This window comes from Somniosus microcephalus, unplaced genomic scaffold (genome assembly GCF_052327205.1).
Source record: "Somniosus microcephalus isolate GS21.2 unplaced genomic scaffold, FLI_Smic_1.0 unresolved_chr4, whole genome shotgun sequence".
Classification (NCBI taxonomy): Eukaryota; Metazoa; Chordata; class Chondrichthyes; order Squaliformes; family Somniosidae; genus Somniosus; species Somniosus microcephalus.
In genome coordinates, this window is record NW_028225182.1 from 38,777,954 (window position 1) to 38,794,650 (window position 16,697).

A 16,697-nucleotide genomic window follows, 5' to 3' on the forward strand; every position below is an offset into this window, starting at 1 on the left:
CTCTGCAGCTCCCTCTTTTAAAACCCTAGGATGCAGGTCGTCCGGTCCAGGGGATTTGTCGCCACTTCGTCCCATTAATTTCTCCAGTACTATGTCTTTACTTATACTGATTTCTTTAAGTTCCTCATTCTCTCGCGACCCTTGGTTCCCCATTGTTTCCAGAATGTTTTTTGTGAAGACAGATACAAAGTGTTTGTTTAATGTCTCGACCATTTCCTTGTTGCCCATTATAATTTCTCCTGTCTCTGCCTCTAATGGGCCAGTGTTTACTTTCATAAGATCCAATAGGGAATTCAGGAGTAATTTCTTTACCCCGAGAGTGGTTAGAATGTGGAACTTGCTACCACATGGAATGGTTGAGGCGAATAGCATAGATGCATTTAAGGGGACGTTAGATAAGCACATGAGGGAGAGAGGGATAGAAGGCTATGATGATAGGGTTGAGATGAAGAGGGGTGGGAGGAGGCTCGTGTGGAGCATAAACACCGGCATAGACCAGTTGGGCTGAATGGCCTCTTTCTGTGCTGTAGATTCTATGTCATTGCATGTATTCCTTGAGTACAGGAAACTTTCGATTTACCGGCACCTAAATAACCGGAAATCTCGGTTAACCGGCAAAATTCAGGAGTAGGTTCAGGTAAGTTTTATTACTTGCCTTCCTCGATCTGTTGCTGTGCAAGGGTGTGGCTGCAGCTGTTGCTAAGCTACAGAGACGCTTGGAACTTGTGGCCATTGTTCTGAACCTGTTGCTAAGCAACAGGGTTTGTTGCTTTATACAGAGCTCTCAGCTCCGTATCTTTTACTATAGCGTTCGGTTATCCGGAATTTTTGATGAACCGGCACCACGTTGGTCCCGTCGGTGCCGGATAAAAAAAAGTTTCCTGTATAGAAGACTAATGAGCGATCTAATTGAAGTGTTTAAGATGATTAAAGGAGTTGAGAGAGTAGATAGAAACTATTTCCTCTGGTGAAGGGAGTCCAGAACAAGGGGCCGTCACCTTAAAATTAGAGCTAGGCCGTTCAGGGGTGATGTCGAGAAGCACTTCTTCACACAAAGGGTGGTGGAAATCTGGAACTCTCTCCCCCAAAATGCTGTTGAGGCTGAGGGTCAATTGAAAATTTCAAAACTGAGATCGATAGATTTTTGTTAGGCAAGGGTATTGAGGGTTACGGAACTAAGGCGGGCAAATGGAGTTAAGATGCAGATCAGCCGTGATCTAATGGAATGGTGGAACAGGCTCGAGGGGCTGAGGAGCCTCCTCTCGTTCCTGTGGATTCTGTTGATCCAAAACTTGAGTTGCACCTGGAGAATTTTGAGCACTATAATACTGGGTGAAGTCCAGACGGTGGAAGAAGCTGGAGGCCTGGATTAAGTGGTGCATTGGCTTTAATGCAACTTCCTATAGCATATTGGTACCAATACATCAGACAGGCCAAGTGATAATTCCGAGAACCTTTCAATAGTCTCTGGCCCACCTGTGAGGGGACCGTCGGGAGGAGAATCTATTAAAAGAAAGTCCTTGTACTTGGCATTAAAAGTAGAGGTGGCATGATTTACAAGGATGTTGCTGGGAGTAGAGAATCTTAGCTATGAGGAAAGATTGGAGAGGCTGGGTTTGTTTTCCTTGGAACAGAGGAGGCTGAGGGGAGACCTTATTGAGGTGTATAAAATGATGAGGGGCCTAGATAAAGTGGATAGAAAGGACCTATTTCCCTTAGCAGAGGGGTCAAAAACCAGGGGGCACCGATTTAAAGTAATTGGTGGAAGGTTTAGAGGGGACTTGAGGGGAAATTTCTTCACCCAGAGGGTTGTGGGTGTCTGGAACTCACTGCCTGAAAGGGTGGTAGAGGCAGAAACCCTCATCGCATTTAAAAAGTACTTGGATGTGCACTTGGGATGCTGTAACCTGGAGGGCTACGGACCAAGAGCTGGGAAGTGGGATTAGGCTGGATAGCTCTTTGTTGGTTGGCGCAGACACAATGGGCCAAAATGGCCTCCTTCCGTGCTGCAACTTTCTATGATTCTATGAGGAAGGGTCATCCATCACCTTGGAATCGAGCATTCTCCGCTAATTCCTCAATCCCAAAAGAGAGCCTTAACAGTCCAGTGAGAGCCACTTGCGATCAATGAGACTGATCGAAAGTGGAGGCCAGACTTCTGCCTGGGTCCCAAGCCTGCCGGTCCAGTGCTCTTATCGCCGAACCCGAGTACGCTCAACAAACACACAAGGTGCTGGAAATACAGGGGTCTCGCCCCTTCCTATCTCTGTAATCTCCTGCAGCCCCCCAACCCCACCACGAGATATCTGCGCTCCTCTAATTCTGCCCTCTTGAGCATCCCTGATTATAATCGCTCAACCATTGGTGGCCGTGCCTTCTGTTGCCTGGGCCCCAGCTCTGGAATTCCCTCCCTAAACCTCTCTACCTCGCTCTCCTCCTTTAAGACGCTCCTTAAAACCTACCTCTTTGACCAAGCTTTTGGTCACCCGCCCTAATTTATCCTTATGTGGATCGGTGTCAAATTTGTTGCCTTAAAATACTCCTGTGCAGCGCCTTGGGACGCTTTACTACGTTAAAGGCACTATATAAAAACTTGTTAATATGAATGAGAAAGGCAGAGTAACATTTTGGGTGGAATTCATTGTCTGAACTGGTATAGTCAGGGAGAGAGTCTTTTTTGTAGGATACAGGTCAGGTATCTACAGTTTATGGGGAATTTACAGCATTTGCTGGCCCATGCCAATGTTTCTGCTCCACAGGAGCCTCCTCTACTTCATCTCACCCCATCAGCATATCCTTCTAGTCTTTACTCCCTCGGGTACTTGTCTAGCTTCCCCTTGTCTAACTGCATCTCTGCTATTCGCCTGAACCACACTCTGTGGTAGCGCGTTCCCCATTCTTGCCACTCTCTGGCTAAAGAAGGTTTTCCTGAATTCCTTAATGGATTTATAAGTGACTATCTTATATTTATGACCAACATTCCCTTTAAGCTGGTGAGCCAGCTTCCCAACGCAAGAAACGGCGCCTGCGCGGAAGTTTGAATGAGCCATACAGCCCGTTAAGGGGACCACGCACCCCCCAAAAAAATTAGGGGGAACATTGTTTATGACCCCTCGTTTTAGATTCTGCGCTCCCCCCCGCCCCCCCCCCCCCCCCCCCATAAGCGGAAACATTTTCTCCACGTCTACCCTATCGAATTCCTTCATAATCTTAAAGACCTTCTGTGCAATGATTCCGCTGTGGGTAAAACAAAGGCTACCTGCCCACCCAGTGCAAGCGTTTTTTACTGAGCCACTTTCCTTCTTCCTGTCACAAAAGAGGACGCTGTAGGTACAGAACCCAAGTCCAACCTCGCAGATAAGGAAGTGCAGACAGAGATTTGGAAACTCATCGAAGGAACCGAGAAAGAATTGAAGACCGAAGACGCAGAAATGGAAGAGAGGATGGTAATGATACCCCAACATCAGACCCTTCAATAAAAGAATCAGCGGTTTGTTACTTGTCCCGAAGGAGGGCAACGAGTGTGGGAACCAAGCAAAATGCGTTTGCTGCTTTTTCAGTCCCAGGGGTAAGCGAGCTGTGAGAAGTTGCCAGGGGCAGCCATTGAAGTAGACAGCATACACGGGTGGAAGAGACAATTGGATGCCTTTTCTAGAAAGGGAAGTGGGGATTGAGAGATGTGCTGAGGTAGCTGGGACTGACCCATGAGTGAGAAATGGGGGGGGGGGGGGGTTGGGTCCTGGCTGGGCCTAATGGTCTTTACCTGTCCTGAAAGGTGCCATGAGAATGATACCGCATGGCTACCTTGCTCATTTTATTTCCCCTTCCCGTTGTTGGTAGAGAAGTGCCATGGCTAGTCGGATAAGACCGAACTGGTCACGGGAAAACTTGTTCCTCTCAAGAATGATCGTGTTAATACTCACCAGGGATGCGTTGATCCTTAGCAGCGAGATCAATAACCAGGGGGACATATATTTAAAGTAATTGGTACAGGAAACTTTCTGGTATCCGGCACGGACGGGTCCGAGCTGGTGCCGGTCCATCAACAATGCCGGAGAACCGAGCGCTATAGTTAAAAGATACGGAGCTCAGCGCTCCGTCTAAAGCAACAAACCCTGTTGCTTTACAGCTTCAAAACAATCGGCACAGCTTGCAAGCGTCTCTGTAGCTTAGCAACAGCTTCAGCTAGACGCTTGCACAGCCACAAATGAATAAAAAAAAGTAACTAAAAGTAAAAAAAAGTTATCTGAACCGACTCCTGAATTTTGCCGGTGGATAGAGCATTCCGGATATTTAGTGGCCGGTTAATCGAAAGTTTCCTGTAGAAGGATTAGAGGGGAGTTGAGAACTTTTTTCACCCAGAGGGTGGTGGGGGTTTGGAACTCACGGCCTGAAAGGGTGGTAGAGGCAGAAACCCTCATCGCATTTAAAAAGTACTTGGATGTGCACTTGAAGTGCCGTAACCTGCAGGGCTACGGACCAAGAGCTGGAAAGTGGGATGAGGCTGGATGGCTCTTTTTCGGCCGGCACGGACACGATGGGCCGAATGGCCTCCTCCTGTGCCGTAAACCTCTCTGATTCCAAGGCCAACTTCCTGCCCCAGGTCGGCCCCTTGCGGGCGGCTCTCTGCCCGCGCCGCGAGCCTCACCCAGGGCAGCAAGTAGCTGAGGACAACCGTGCTCTCGCCCACCGCCCATACCGTCATACTTTCCCAGCAGGAAAGTCGCTGGATGCCGATCAGGAGCGGGTCATTCTCTCCCCTCCTTCCCACCCGTTACTAAGGTCAGCCACCGCCCTATTGGGGATCAAACCAGGGCCCTTGCGTTCTGTATGGTACTGGGCAGCGCCGGTACACGTTACACCATCAGAGTACAGGAAACTCTTTATTATCCGGCACCGACGGGACCGGCGTGGTGCCAGTTTATCAAAAAATCCGGATTACAGAGAGGTATAGTTAAAAGGTACAAGAGCTCCATACACAGCAACAAATCCAGGCTTCCCTGTTGCTTAGCAACATGTGCAGGAACTCCGGCCACAGACCAAGCATCCCTGTTGCTTAGCAACAAGTGCAGGAACCCCAGTTACACAGCCACAGATCCAGGAACTGCCACTAATATGAAGTAAAACTTACCTGAACCTACTCCTGAATTTTGCCGGTTAACAGAGATTTCCGGTTATTTGGGTGCCGGTAAATCGAGAGTTCCCTGTAGCTGTATTTTAAAAGAATTTCTAATGAGTTGTCATGTCTGTGTTCCTCTTTAGCCTGTGCAAGACACATCGCCAAAGAAATCACGGAGTGCTGCTACTAAAAAAACACCTCCATTCAAATGCTGGAATCTCAGGAGCAGAACCAACAAATTAGGTAATGGAAGTTGAGGTGTTTAATGCCAGAACTCTGCATACAGACCCCACAACCCAGCCATGTTGCTTTCTTCTGATCTTCTCGCTGCGCTGTCCACATTTGCTGTGGAGAGAGCTGCAGGCGGGCGACCTATTTACGTGCCTCTGGCGGGACTGCCCTTGTTCAAAATGGCTGCCATGTTTGCCAGCCGCGGCACAGCGTTGGCGCCCTCGCGTCAGGTCGTGGGTTCAAGTCTCACTCCAGAGACTTGAGCGCAAAACCCAGGCCGACACTCCCAGTGCCAGTACTGAGGGAGCGCTGCACGCCTTTCGGATGAGACGTTTAAATCGAGGCCCCCGTCTGCTTTCTCTCAGGTGGATGTAAAAAAAATCACACAGTCACTATTTCGAAGAAGAGCAGGGGAGTTCTCCCCGGTGTCCTGGGGACAATATTTATCCCTCAATCAACCTCACACAAACGGATGATCTGGTCATTGCTGTCTGTGGGAGCTTGCTGTGCGCAAATTGGCTGCCGTGTTTCCTACATTATAACAGTGACTACACTTCAAAAAGTACTTCATTGGCTGTAAAGCGCTTTGGGACGTCTTGAGGTTGTGAAAGGCGCTGTATAAATGCGGAGTGATTATTTGCACAAGTAAGTTTGATTCATTCTGCACATGCACACCTGTATGGGGGCAGAGCTGAGCTCCCTGTGCTGAGCCTAAAACACCATCCTGTCCTGCCCCGCCACCGGAGCCGTGCATGCGCACGCACCTGATGTTCCGGCCATGAATGCGCGTAGCCGGAGCCTGCGGCCTCAACCACGCTTCTTCCCGGATGCCAGCCGTTTTTTGCCTGGAGAAGATCAGGAGCTCGGAGAGGGCAGGGGATCGGAGGCGGGGGGAGAGGGCAGGGGATCGGAGGGAGGGGAGAGGGCGGGGGACCGGAGGGAGGGGAGAGGGCGGGGGATCGGAGGGAGGGGAGAGGGCGGGGGATCGGAGGGAGGGGAGAGGGCGGGGGATCGGAGGGAGGGGAGAGGGCGGGGGATCGGAGGCGGGGAGAGGGCGGGGGATCGGAGGGAGGGGAGAGGGCGGGGGATCGGAGGGAGGGGAGAGGGCGGGGGATCGGAGGGAGGGGAGAGGGCGGGGGATCGGAGGGAGGGGAGAGGGCGGGGGATCGGAGGGAGGGGAGAGGGCGGGGGATCGGAGGGAGGGGAGAGGGCGGGGGATCGGAGGGAGGGGAGAGGGCGGGGGATCGGAGGGAGGGGAGAGGGCGGGGGATCGGAGGGAGGGGAGAGGGCGGGGGATCGGAGGGAGGGGAGAGGGCGGGGGATCGGAGGGAGGGGAGAGGGCGGGGGATCGGAGGGAGGGGAGAGGGCGGGGGATCGGAGGGAGGGGAGAGGGCGGGGGATCGGAGGGAGGGGAGAGGGCGGGGGATCGGAGGGAGGGGAGAGGGCGGGGGATTGGAGGGAGAGGGCAGGGGATCGGAGGCGGGGGGAGGGCGGGGGATCGGAGACGGGGGGGGGGGGGGAGAGGGCGAGGGGTCGGAGGCAGGGGGAGAGGGCGGGGGATCGGAGGCGGGGGGAGAGGGCGGGGGGTCGAGGGCGGGGGATCGGAGGCGGGGGGAGAGGGCGGGGGGTCGGAGGCGGGGAGAGGGCGGGGGATCGGAGGTGGGGGGGGGAAGAGGGCGGGGGATCGGAGGCGGGGGGAGAGGGCGGGGGATCGGAGGCGGAGGGGAGAGGGCGGGGGATCGGAGGCGGAGGGGAGAGGGCGGTGGATCGGAGACGGGAGAGGGCGGGGGATCGGAGGCAGGGTGAGAGGGCGGGGGATCGGAGGCGGGGGGGAGAGGGCGGGGGATCGGAGGCGGAGGGGAGAGGGCGGGGGATCGGAGGCGGAGGGGAGAGGGCGGTGGATCGGAGACGGGAGAGGGCGGGGGATCGGAGGCAGGGTGAGAGGGCGGGGGATCGGAGGCGGGGGGGAGAGGGCGGGGGATCGGAGGCGGGGGGGAGAGGGCGGGGGATCGGAGGCGGGGGGGAGAGGGCGGGGGATCGGAGGCGGCGGGGAGAGGGCAGGGATCGGGGGGAGAGGGCGGGGGATCGGAGACGGGGGGAGAGGGCGGGGGATCAGAGGCGGGGGGAGAGGGCGGGGGATCGGAGGCGGGGGGAGAGGGCGGGGGATCGGAGGCGGGGAGAGATCGGGGGCGGGGGATTGGGGGCCGGGGGAGAGGGCGGGGGATTGGAGGCGGGGAGAGGGCGGGGGGAGAGATCGGGGGCGGGGGATTGGGGGCCGGGGGAGAGGGCGGGGGATCGGAGGCGGGGAGAGGGCGGGGGATCAGAGACGGGGGGGAGAGGGCGGGGGATCAGAGGCGGGGGGAGAGGGCGGGGGATCAGAGGCGGGGGGAGAGGGCGGGGGATCGGAGGCGGGGAGAGGGCGGGGGATCGGGGGCGGGGGATTGGGGGCGGGGGGAGAGGGCGGGGGATCGGAGGCGGGGAGAGGGCGGGGATCGGAGGCGGGGAGAGGGCGGGGGATCAGAGACGGGGGGGAGAGGGCGGGGGATCAGAGACGGGGGGGGAGAGGGCGGGGGATCAGAGACGGGGGGAGAGGGCGGGGGATCGGAGGCGGGGAGAGGGCGGGGGATTGGAGGCGGGGAGAATGGGGGAGAGGACGGGATCAGAGGCGGGGAGGAGCGATGACAGGAGATCGGAGTGGGGGGAGACGTCGGGGGTGGGAGGGAGAGGACGGATCGGAGGCGGGGAGAGGGCAGGGGATCGGGCGGGTGGGGTGGGGCGGGGAGATGACGGGAGATCGGGGGAGAATGGGGGAGGGCAGGGGATGGGGAGAGATGACGGGATCGTAGTGGGTGGGGGGACATGACGGGGGATCGGAGAGTGGGGGGAGAGGACAGGGGATCAGTGAGGCACCAGAGGGCTGCCTGCCTTGAGATACTTTTCTGCGCCCAAGTTATTGGTGGGTGCCACGGGGGAACCTACCCCACCGTCCGTCTGTGCCTTCTAGCGGAGGGGGGGATAATGAGGGGAAAGTAAAAGGGGTGGTAAATTTTTAATTGCCAAGCTCTTCTGCAAAAATATTTAATAAATGTTAACCGCAGCACGCTCGGCCTCAAAGGTTTGAGAGAAGTTTGAAGCAAAAGTTTTATTTTAACAGCGTGCTTTTGCTGTATTTTTTTTTAATTCTTTGTTTGGCTGCCAAAAGCCTTGATGAAAAGTGACAGGCGGCAGCGTTGCGTGCAACACGGGATCAACTGAGTCTTAGTGTGGCCAGGTTTTTTGTAATGCTGATTGGCCCAGAAGCCGGGTGTGGCCGGATCTTTGGAGCATGTAATCGGTTGCTGTGCCTCGAGGGCTGTGCAAGAGCGTTTGGTCAGAAAAGCTGGAAAAAGAACGAGCGGCGAGAACGAGTTGGCCGTGCAGGATTGAGGCACTCTTCGCCGCCCATGCTGTTGCAAAGTAAAGATTTTCAGAGTGCAGATAAGACGGGGGCTGGGGGGGGGAAAGGACGCCAAGATTTTCCAACAGGTTCGGCACCTGAAGGCTGCAGGGAGCCAAAGTAAGCATTGGAATTCTGTGTTAGTGACTGGCGGCTTTCTTGTGAAACAGGGTCTGGAAAACAGGAAGAGAAGGCGGAGGGAATGGATGCTGAATGCCGTGAGGAGACGCTTCCTGCGGCTGAAAGCCACGAGGACAGAACGGATGTTGAATGTTCAGAGAGCCTGCCTCCAGGGCCTGAACGTGGTGATTTGTTTAAGGAGAAGGTAAACGGAGAGGCGAAGCCCGTCTCGCGCAGCGATGCTGCTGCAAGCCAAAGGGAAATCTCTGAATTGTTCAGTGAAACCTTTCGTGGAACAACAGGAAATCAAGAGCACGTGGCGGAATGTGCACAGTATGCCGGAGAAATTGGGACAGCCTTCGCTGGCCTGGCACCTGTTACCAAACCAGACAATCCCAGCCCTTCAGCAAACGAAAGGCATCTGGAAAATGCTGCACCAAACAAATGGGCAAATGAGAATGTGCCGGCTGTACAGATGAACCTCCCTGAGCCACATCTCTCCGAGACCGAAGCGAATGGGACAAACCTTTCTGGGTCATCCATCTCGGAGAATGAAATTGGGGCGACAAACCTTCCCGGGTCCTCGGAGACGGAAGCTGGAGATAAGAACCTTCCCGGGTCCTCGGAGACTGAAGCTGGAGTTAAGAACCTTCCCGGGTCCTCGGAGACTGAAGCTGGAGTTAAGAACCTTCCCGGGTCCTCGGAGACTGAAGCTGGAGATAAGACCCTTCCCAAGTCCTCGGAGACTGAAGCTGGAGTTAAGAACCTTCCCGGGTCCTCGGAGACTGAAGCTGGAGATAAGAACCTTCCCGGGTCCTCGGAGACTGAAGCTGGAGATAAGAACCTTCCCGGGTCCTCGGAGACTGAAGCTGGAGATAAGAACCTTCCCGGGTCCTCGGAGACTGAAACTGAAGATAAGAACCTTCCCGGGTCCTCGGAGACTGAAGCTGAAGATAAGACCCTTCCCGGGTCCTCGGAGACTGAAACTGGAGATAAGACCCTTCCCGGGTCCTCGGAGACTGAAGCTGGAGATAAGAACCTTCCCGAGTCCTCGGAGACTGAAGCTGGAGATAAGACCCTTCCCGGGTCCTCGGAGACTGAAGCTGGAGATAAGAACCTTCCCGAGTCCTCCGAGACTGAAGCTGGAGATAAGACCCTTCCCGGGTCCTCGGAGACTGAAGCTGGAGATAAGAACCTTCCCGAGTCCTCCGAGACTGAAGCTGGAGATAAGACCCTTCCCGAGTCCTCGGAGATTGAAGCTGGAGATAAGAACCTTCCCGAGTCCTCCGAGACTGAAACTGGAGATAAGACCCTTCCCGGGTCCTCGGAGACTGAAGCTGGAGATAAGAACCTTCCCGAGTCCTCGGAGATTGAAGCTGGAGATAAGAACCTTCCCGAGTCCTCGGAGATTGAAGCTGGAGATAAGACCCTTCCCGAGTCCTCGGAGACTGAAACTGGAGATAAGACCCTTCCCGGGTCCTCGGAGACTGAAACTGGAGATAAGACCCTTCCCGGGTCCTCGGAGACTGAAGCTGGAGATAAGAACCTTCCCGAGTCCTCCGAGACTGAAACTGGAGATAAGAACCTTCCCGGGTCCTCGGAGACTGAAGCTGGAGATAAGACCCTTCCCGGGTCCTCAGGGACTGAAGCTGGAGATAAGACTCTTCCCGGGTCCTCGGAGACTGAAGCTGGAGATAAGACCCTTCCCGAGTCCTCGGAGATTGAAGCTGGAGTTAAGAACCTTCCCGGGTCCTCGGAGACTGAAACTGGAGATAAGAACCTTCCCGAGTCCTCGGAGACTGAAACTGGAGATAAGACCCTTCCCGGGTCCTCAGGGACTGAAGCTCAAGGGACAGGTCTTCCTGGGTCACCCATCCCCGGGACTGAAGCTGGGGGAACAAGCCTTCCGAGGTCACCCATCTCCGAGACTGAATGTGATCCGTCTTTGAAATTACACCTGCGACATAAACAGAGAGTAACAAATACAGAAGATCTGAGTATGTCCCTAGAGGAAGCTGAATATCAAAGCATGGGGACTTCAGTGGCTTCCGATGTACAACGTTTAGAAGGTGAGGGAGGTTCGCTGCTTTTACCTTTCGACGAGCTGGATGTTCGTGAATTGAAGAATACAGGAACTGATATTAAACCCTTGGAGAAACGCTCCCTTGGTAAGGAAACGACTGACGTTTTGAATATCAGTGAAGACTCGGTGGCCCTTCAACCAGCAGAATGTGTGGCAGAGCAGATGAGCGTTTCAGTCGAGCGCTGGGATGCTGCGCTCACCCCTGAAGCGGAGGGGAACTCTGAGTTAACGTTAGAAAAACTTTCCCCGCCGACTCACGGCAGAGCTAACATTTTAGACGTCGTTACTGGGGCAACCGGGGCTCCGCCAACGGATTCTGCGTCCAAAGTTCAAGAAGAAAACCGCGATGGATATGCTGTGTTAAAGTTGCTGGACGTACAGGGAGCGCCAGCTTTCATTCTGCCGGAAGAGCAGGTAATCCAGGCCGATAAAGGTGGCGAACCGGCCACGATTGCAGGCTCGGGAAACCAAGAGGGGCCGACGGGCTCGGTGACCCAAAAACGATCGAGGCGAACAAGAAGGAAGAGGAGGAGGAAATCCGACTCCACCGTGCAGGCAGGCCATGAATCGGGGAGTGCTGATGTCTCTGCGCATGCTACGATGTCAGTCAAGACTCATCAGGCTGGAGAGGTCGCTGTCCCGGTGTCACCGATTGGTGCAATACAGTTTTCAGCTGGCTATGGAGTAAAGGAATTGAGGAGTGAAGGGCCACATACTGCTAGAGTAGATGTTACCAAATCGGAGCGAATGGAGATGACCGCGGGCTGGGATCAACCCAAAGAATGGACTGAAAGTAAGGATGTTTTAGCACACCCAATCAGTTTTGAGTTTGGCACCTAGAAAGTTTTATTGAACTTTAAAAGCTTTTGATCTCAACGCACACCTATATAATAAGAATTAGGAGCAGGAGTAGGCCATTCAGCCCCTCGAGCCTGCTCCACCCTTCAGTAAGATCATGGCTGATCTTCATCCTTAACTCCACTTTCTCGCCCGATCCTCATATCCCTTGATTCCCTTAGAGCCCAAAAATGTATCGATCTTGATCTTGAATATACTCGCCGACTGAGCATCCACAGTCCTCTGGGGTAGAGAATTCCAAAGATTCACCACCCTCTGAGTGAAGAAATTTCTCCTCATCTCCGTTCCAAAATGGCCGACCCCTTATCCTAGTTCTAGATTCTCCAGCCAGGGGAAACGGCCTCTCGGCATCTACCCTGTCGAGCCCTCTAAGAATTTTACACGTTTCAATGAGATCACCTCTCATTCTGCTAAACTCCAGAGAGTATCGGCCCATTCTATTCAACTTCGCCTCATAGGTCAGGCCTCTCATCCCAGGAATCAATCTAGTGAACCTTCGTCACACCTACTCTAAGGCAAGTAAACTCTTCCTTGGGTAAGGAGACTAAAACTGTGCATAGTACTCCAGGTGTGGTCTCTCCGAAGCACTATATAATTGCAGTTAGACTTCCTTATGCTTATACTCCAACCCCCTTGCAGTAAAGTCTTAACATTCTATTTGCCTTCCTAATTGCTTGCTGTAATAATATAATATGTCCAATCACATATACTGTACCTGACACGTTGGGGGATGGGAGAAGTTTCGGGTAACTCTGAATCGCTGTATATTTTTTAATGTTATTAGTGATCTCCTGTGCCGTTGCTCACTAAGCTGATGAAGACACTGTTTCGCAAGGATAGGAACGTTACACATGTAATGCGCAGTGTATTATTCTGCTGCTAAGGTGGCAAGATATGTAACTTTGCCTGCCCATTTTGAGGCCACAGGATCAATTGTTGTGAATAGGCACATCCTAAGATCCTTTTGGGGTTCCTACAATGTGTACAGGACTCCTTTCTAGCCCAATATGTAAAAAGCCCAACAAGGGAGGATTTGAAATAACAACAGAAAATGCTGGAAATACTCAGCAGGCCAGGCAGCATCCGTGGAGAGAGAAACAGAGTTAACGTTTCAGGTCTGGGACCCTTCATCAGAACTGGAAAAAGCTGGAGATGTAACAGATATTAAGCAGGTGCAGAGACAGTGGGGGGGAGGGGAGGAAGGAATTGAAAGAACATCCTGTACTTTTGTAAGAGGCAGGAAAGATAAAATGTTGCAAATGGGAGTGGCAAAAATCATACTGCATGAAAAATGGGGGCAGGGATAATTATCTGAAATTGTAAAGTGCCCAATCGAAAGATGAGGTGCTGTTCCTCGAGCTTACGTTGAGCTTCATTGCAGCAATGCAATAGCCCGAGGACAGAGAGATCAGAGTGGGAGTGAAGCGGTGAATTAAAGTGACAGGCGACCGGAAGCTCAGGGTCACCCTTACGGACTGAACGGAGGTGTTCCGATATTGGATCTAGTAATGGGGAATGAACCAGAGCAGATAAGAGAAGTAAAGGTATGGGAACATATAGGCAGTAGCGACCATAATATAATACGCTTTAAGATGATAATTGAGAAGGACATAAGTATGATGAAAACCAGGTTAATAGACTGAAGAAAAGCTGATTTTGAGGGGCTGAGAATAGAACTTGGGAAATAAAAATGGGCAACAAAATTGGCAAACAACGATGTAGAACAGCAATGGGAAACATTGAAACGGTGTTCAACAGAGTGCAGGAAAAATATATTCTGCTAAAAGAAAAGAACAAACTAAACACAAATGAGACTCCATGGATGAATAAAGCCATAAGGGAACAATTGAGGGTAAGGAAAGAGGCATACATTAAGTACACAGATAGCAGTGTATGATAAGAGAGAATACGAAAAGATTAGGAGAGCAGTCAAAAAACAATTAGGGAGGCGAAGAGGAACTATGAAATTAAATTATCAAGGAACATAAAACAAAATAGTAAAATATTTTACAGGCACATCAATTAAGGGATAGTCAGGACAATACCACAGGTAACGATAGAGAGATGGCAGAAATATTAAATCATTATTTTGCTTCAGTATTTACCAGGGAGATAGAACAGGTGGACATGACATTGGATGATGAGATTAGTAATGAGATAAGTGCATTTAAAATAAAGGGGATATATTAAATAAATTAATCAAACTCATAAACCCCTGGTCCGGATGGATTGCATCCACGCATTTTAAAAGAATCTAGGGAAGAGATAGCAGAGGCATTGCTACGCATATTTAATAATTCGTTAGAAAAAGGTGTAGTGCCAGAGGACTGGTGGATAGCTAATGAAATACCGATATTTAAGAAGGGGGCTTAACATCGGTGGTAAGAAAATAATGGAATCCCTACTAAAGGAGAAATTAGAAGAACATCTAGAAATCAAAAATATAATGGCCCAGAAATTCGGGTCGGGGGCTTCCCGCGGTTGTAAGCCCCCGACCTGCACTTACCTTGCGCGCCGGCAGTTGAGCTCCAGGGCCCCGTGGAATTCCGCTCCAGGGCCTGGCCCAGCTGCCGGCGCGCTGTGCTTGCGTGTCCCAGGGGCGCAGTTAGTGCGATGCGTCCCCTGGGATCACGTGAGCCATGGGCAGCCAATCGGAGGAGGGAAAAGCCCATTCATAAGATTGACAGGAAGACCTGTGAAAACTTATGAATACTACGGGCCTCAAAATAGCATTAAACTTTCAAATACATTTTTTTAAAACATCACACTTTTTCAATAAACTACAAATTACATTAAATAACTATTTTAAACAATAATTTAAATTTTTGAAAAAAATAATTTTATAAAAAAACAGGGCTAAAAATAAACTTACCTTGCTTTAAAGTATTTAAAAATAATAAACCTGTGGAAAAAATGTTTTAATTTTAATTAATTGACCACTTACCTTGTAAAAAGCAGGCCTTACGCCTGCTTTTTAAATGTGTAAATCCTACAGGCTTAACCTCGCGTGAAAACCTGTTTTAAAAAAAAACCTAAGTTCAAAGCACACGCGCCGCCTCCCCTGCGCGCGCGTTCGACCTCTGAACCCCTTCGTTCAGAGGATCGGAAGTGCCGGTTTCCCGCGCATGCGCAGTGCATGCAGGAAACCCGCGCTTCCATTTGGCCTACGGGTGAGTACCCCGTGCGTACTCACCCGTGGAGAGACGAATTTCTGGGCCAATAATCAATAGTCAACATGGATTTCAAAAGGGAAAGTCTTGCTTGACCAACCTCATTGAATTTTTTGAAGAGGTAACAGAGAGAGCAGACAATGGTAATGCAGTAGATGTCATTTATCAGGATTTTCAAAAGGCCTTCAATAAGGTACCCCATAATAGACTGATGAACAGGGTCAGAGAATGCGGAGTCAGGGGACAAGTAACAGAATGGATTGCTGGCTGGCTTCAGGACAGAAAGCAGAGAGTGGGAGTAAAGGGTAGCTATTCACAGTGGCCGAAGGTGGGTAGTGGTGTTCCACAAGGAACAAGTGCTGGGACCACTGCTGTTCACAATTTACATTAACGATTTAGACTTTGGAATCAAAAACACAATTTCTAAATTTGCGGATGGCACCAAATTGGGGGGATTAGTCAATACTGAGGAGGACTGCAACAAATTACAGGAGGACATTAATAAACTTGCAGAATGGGCATATAATTGGCAAATGAATTTCAACACAGATATATGTGAGGTATTACATTTTGGTAGGAAGAATAGGGAGGTCACTTATCACTTGGATGGTACGAGTCCATGGTGGGGTAGAGGAACAAAGGGATCTCGAAGTACAAATACACAAATCACTAAAAGTTGCGACACAGGTTAGCAAGGCCATAAAAAAAACAAACCAAGCACTAGGGTTTATTTCTAGAGGGATAGAATTGAAAAGTAGGGAAGTTATGCTAAACCTGTATCGAACCTTGGTTAGACCACACTTGGAGTACTGCGTACAGTTCTGGTCACCATATTATAAAAAGGATATAGAGGCACTGGAGAGGGTGCAGAGAAGATTTACAAGGATGATACTAGAAATGCGAGGGTATACCTATCAGGAAAGGATGAACAGGCTGGGTCCCTTTTCTCTTGAAAAAAGAAGGCTGAGGGGTGACCTAATAGAGGTCATTAAAATTATGAAAGGTTTTGATAGAGTGGATACAGAGAGACTGGCCCAGAAATTCGGGTCGGGGGGCTTCCCGCGGGTGCAAGCCCCCGACCTGCACTTACCTAGCGCGCTGGCCGTTGAGCTGTGGGATTGCGATCCTGGGCCTCCTCCAACTGCCGGCGCGCAGTGCTTGCGTATCCCAGGGGCGCAGTTTGTTCGAAGCGTTCCCTGGGATCACGTGGGCCATGGAGAGCCAATGGTAGCAGGGAATGCTTCATTCACCTGTCAAACCTATAAATACTATAAGTCCCAAAACATCACTAAAACCTCAATTTTTTTTATCACATTTTTAAAATAAACTATAAATTACATGAAATAACTTTTAAACAATAATTTAAATTTTTGAAAAAATTAATTACATTTTCTAACGGGGCTAAAAATAAACTTACCTTTCTTTAAAGTATTTAAAAATAATAAACCTGTGGAAAAAATGTTTTAATTTTAATTAATTCGCCACTTACCTTGTTAAAAGCAGGCCTTGCGACTGCTTTTTACATGTCTAACTTCTGGAGACTTGCCCTCCCGGAGAAACCTGGGGAAAAAAACGTAAGTTCAATGTGCACGCGCAGCCTCTCCGGCGCACAGGTTCGACCTCTCAACCCCTTCTTTCAGAGGAACGGAAGTGCCGGTTTCTCGCGCATGCGTTGGTGCC

The 16,697-nt window shown here is 51.4% G+C and overlaps 1 protein-coding gene across 7 annotated transcripts in view; it reads left to right on the top strand.

The window, feature by feature from the left end:
* Nucleotides 1-16,697, top strand: part of LOC147090581 (uncharacterized) — a 142,026-nt gene that overhangs the window by 53,953 nt on the left and 71,376 nt on the right. For 6 of the 7 annotated variants that reach the window (XM_085977342.1, XM_085977341.1, XM_085977340.1 and 3 more), the window contains 3 exons: nucleotides 3,319-3,446; nucleotides 5,263-5,362; nucleotides 8,957-11,782. In XM_085977342.1, coding sequence (XP_085833468.1) covers nucleotides 3,319-3,446; nucleotides 5,263-5,362; nucleotides 8,957-11,782 — 3,054 coding nt within the window. The remainder of the gene's footprint in view (nucleotides 1-3,318; nucleotides 3,447-5,262; nucleotides 5,363-8,956; nucleotides 11,783-16,697) is intronic. The other variant, XM_085977346.1, reaches the window with a different exon arrangement.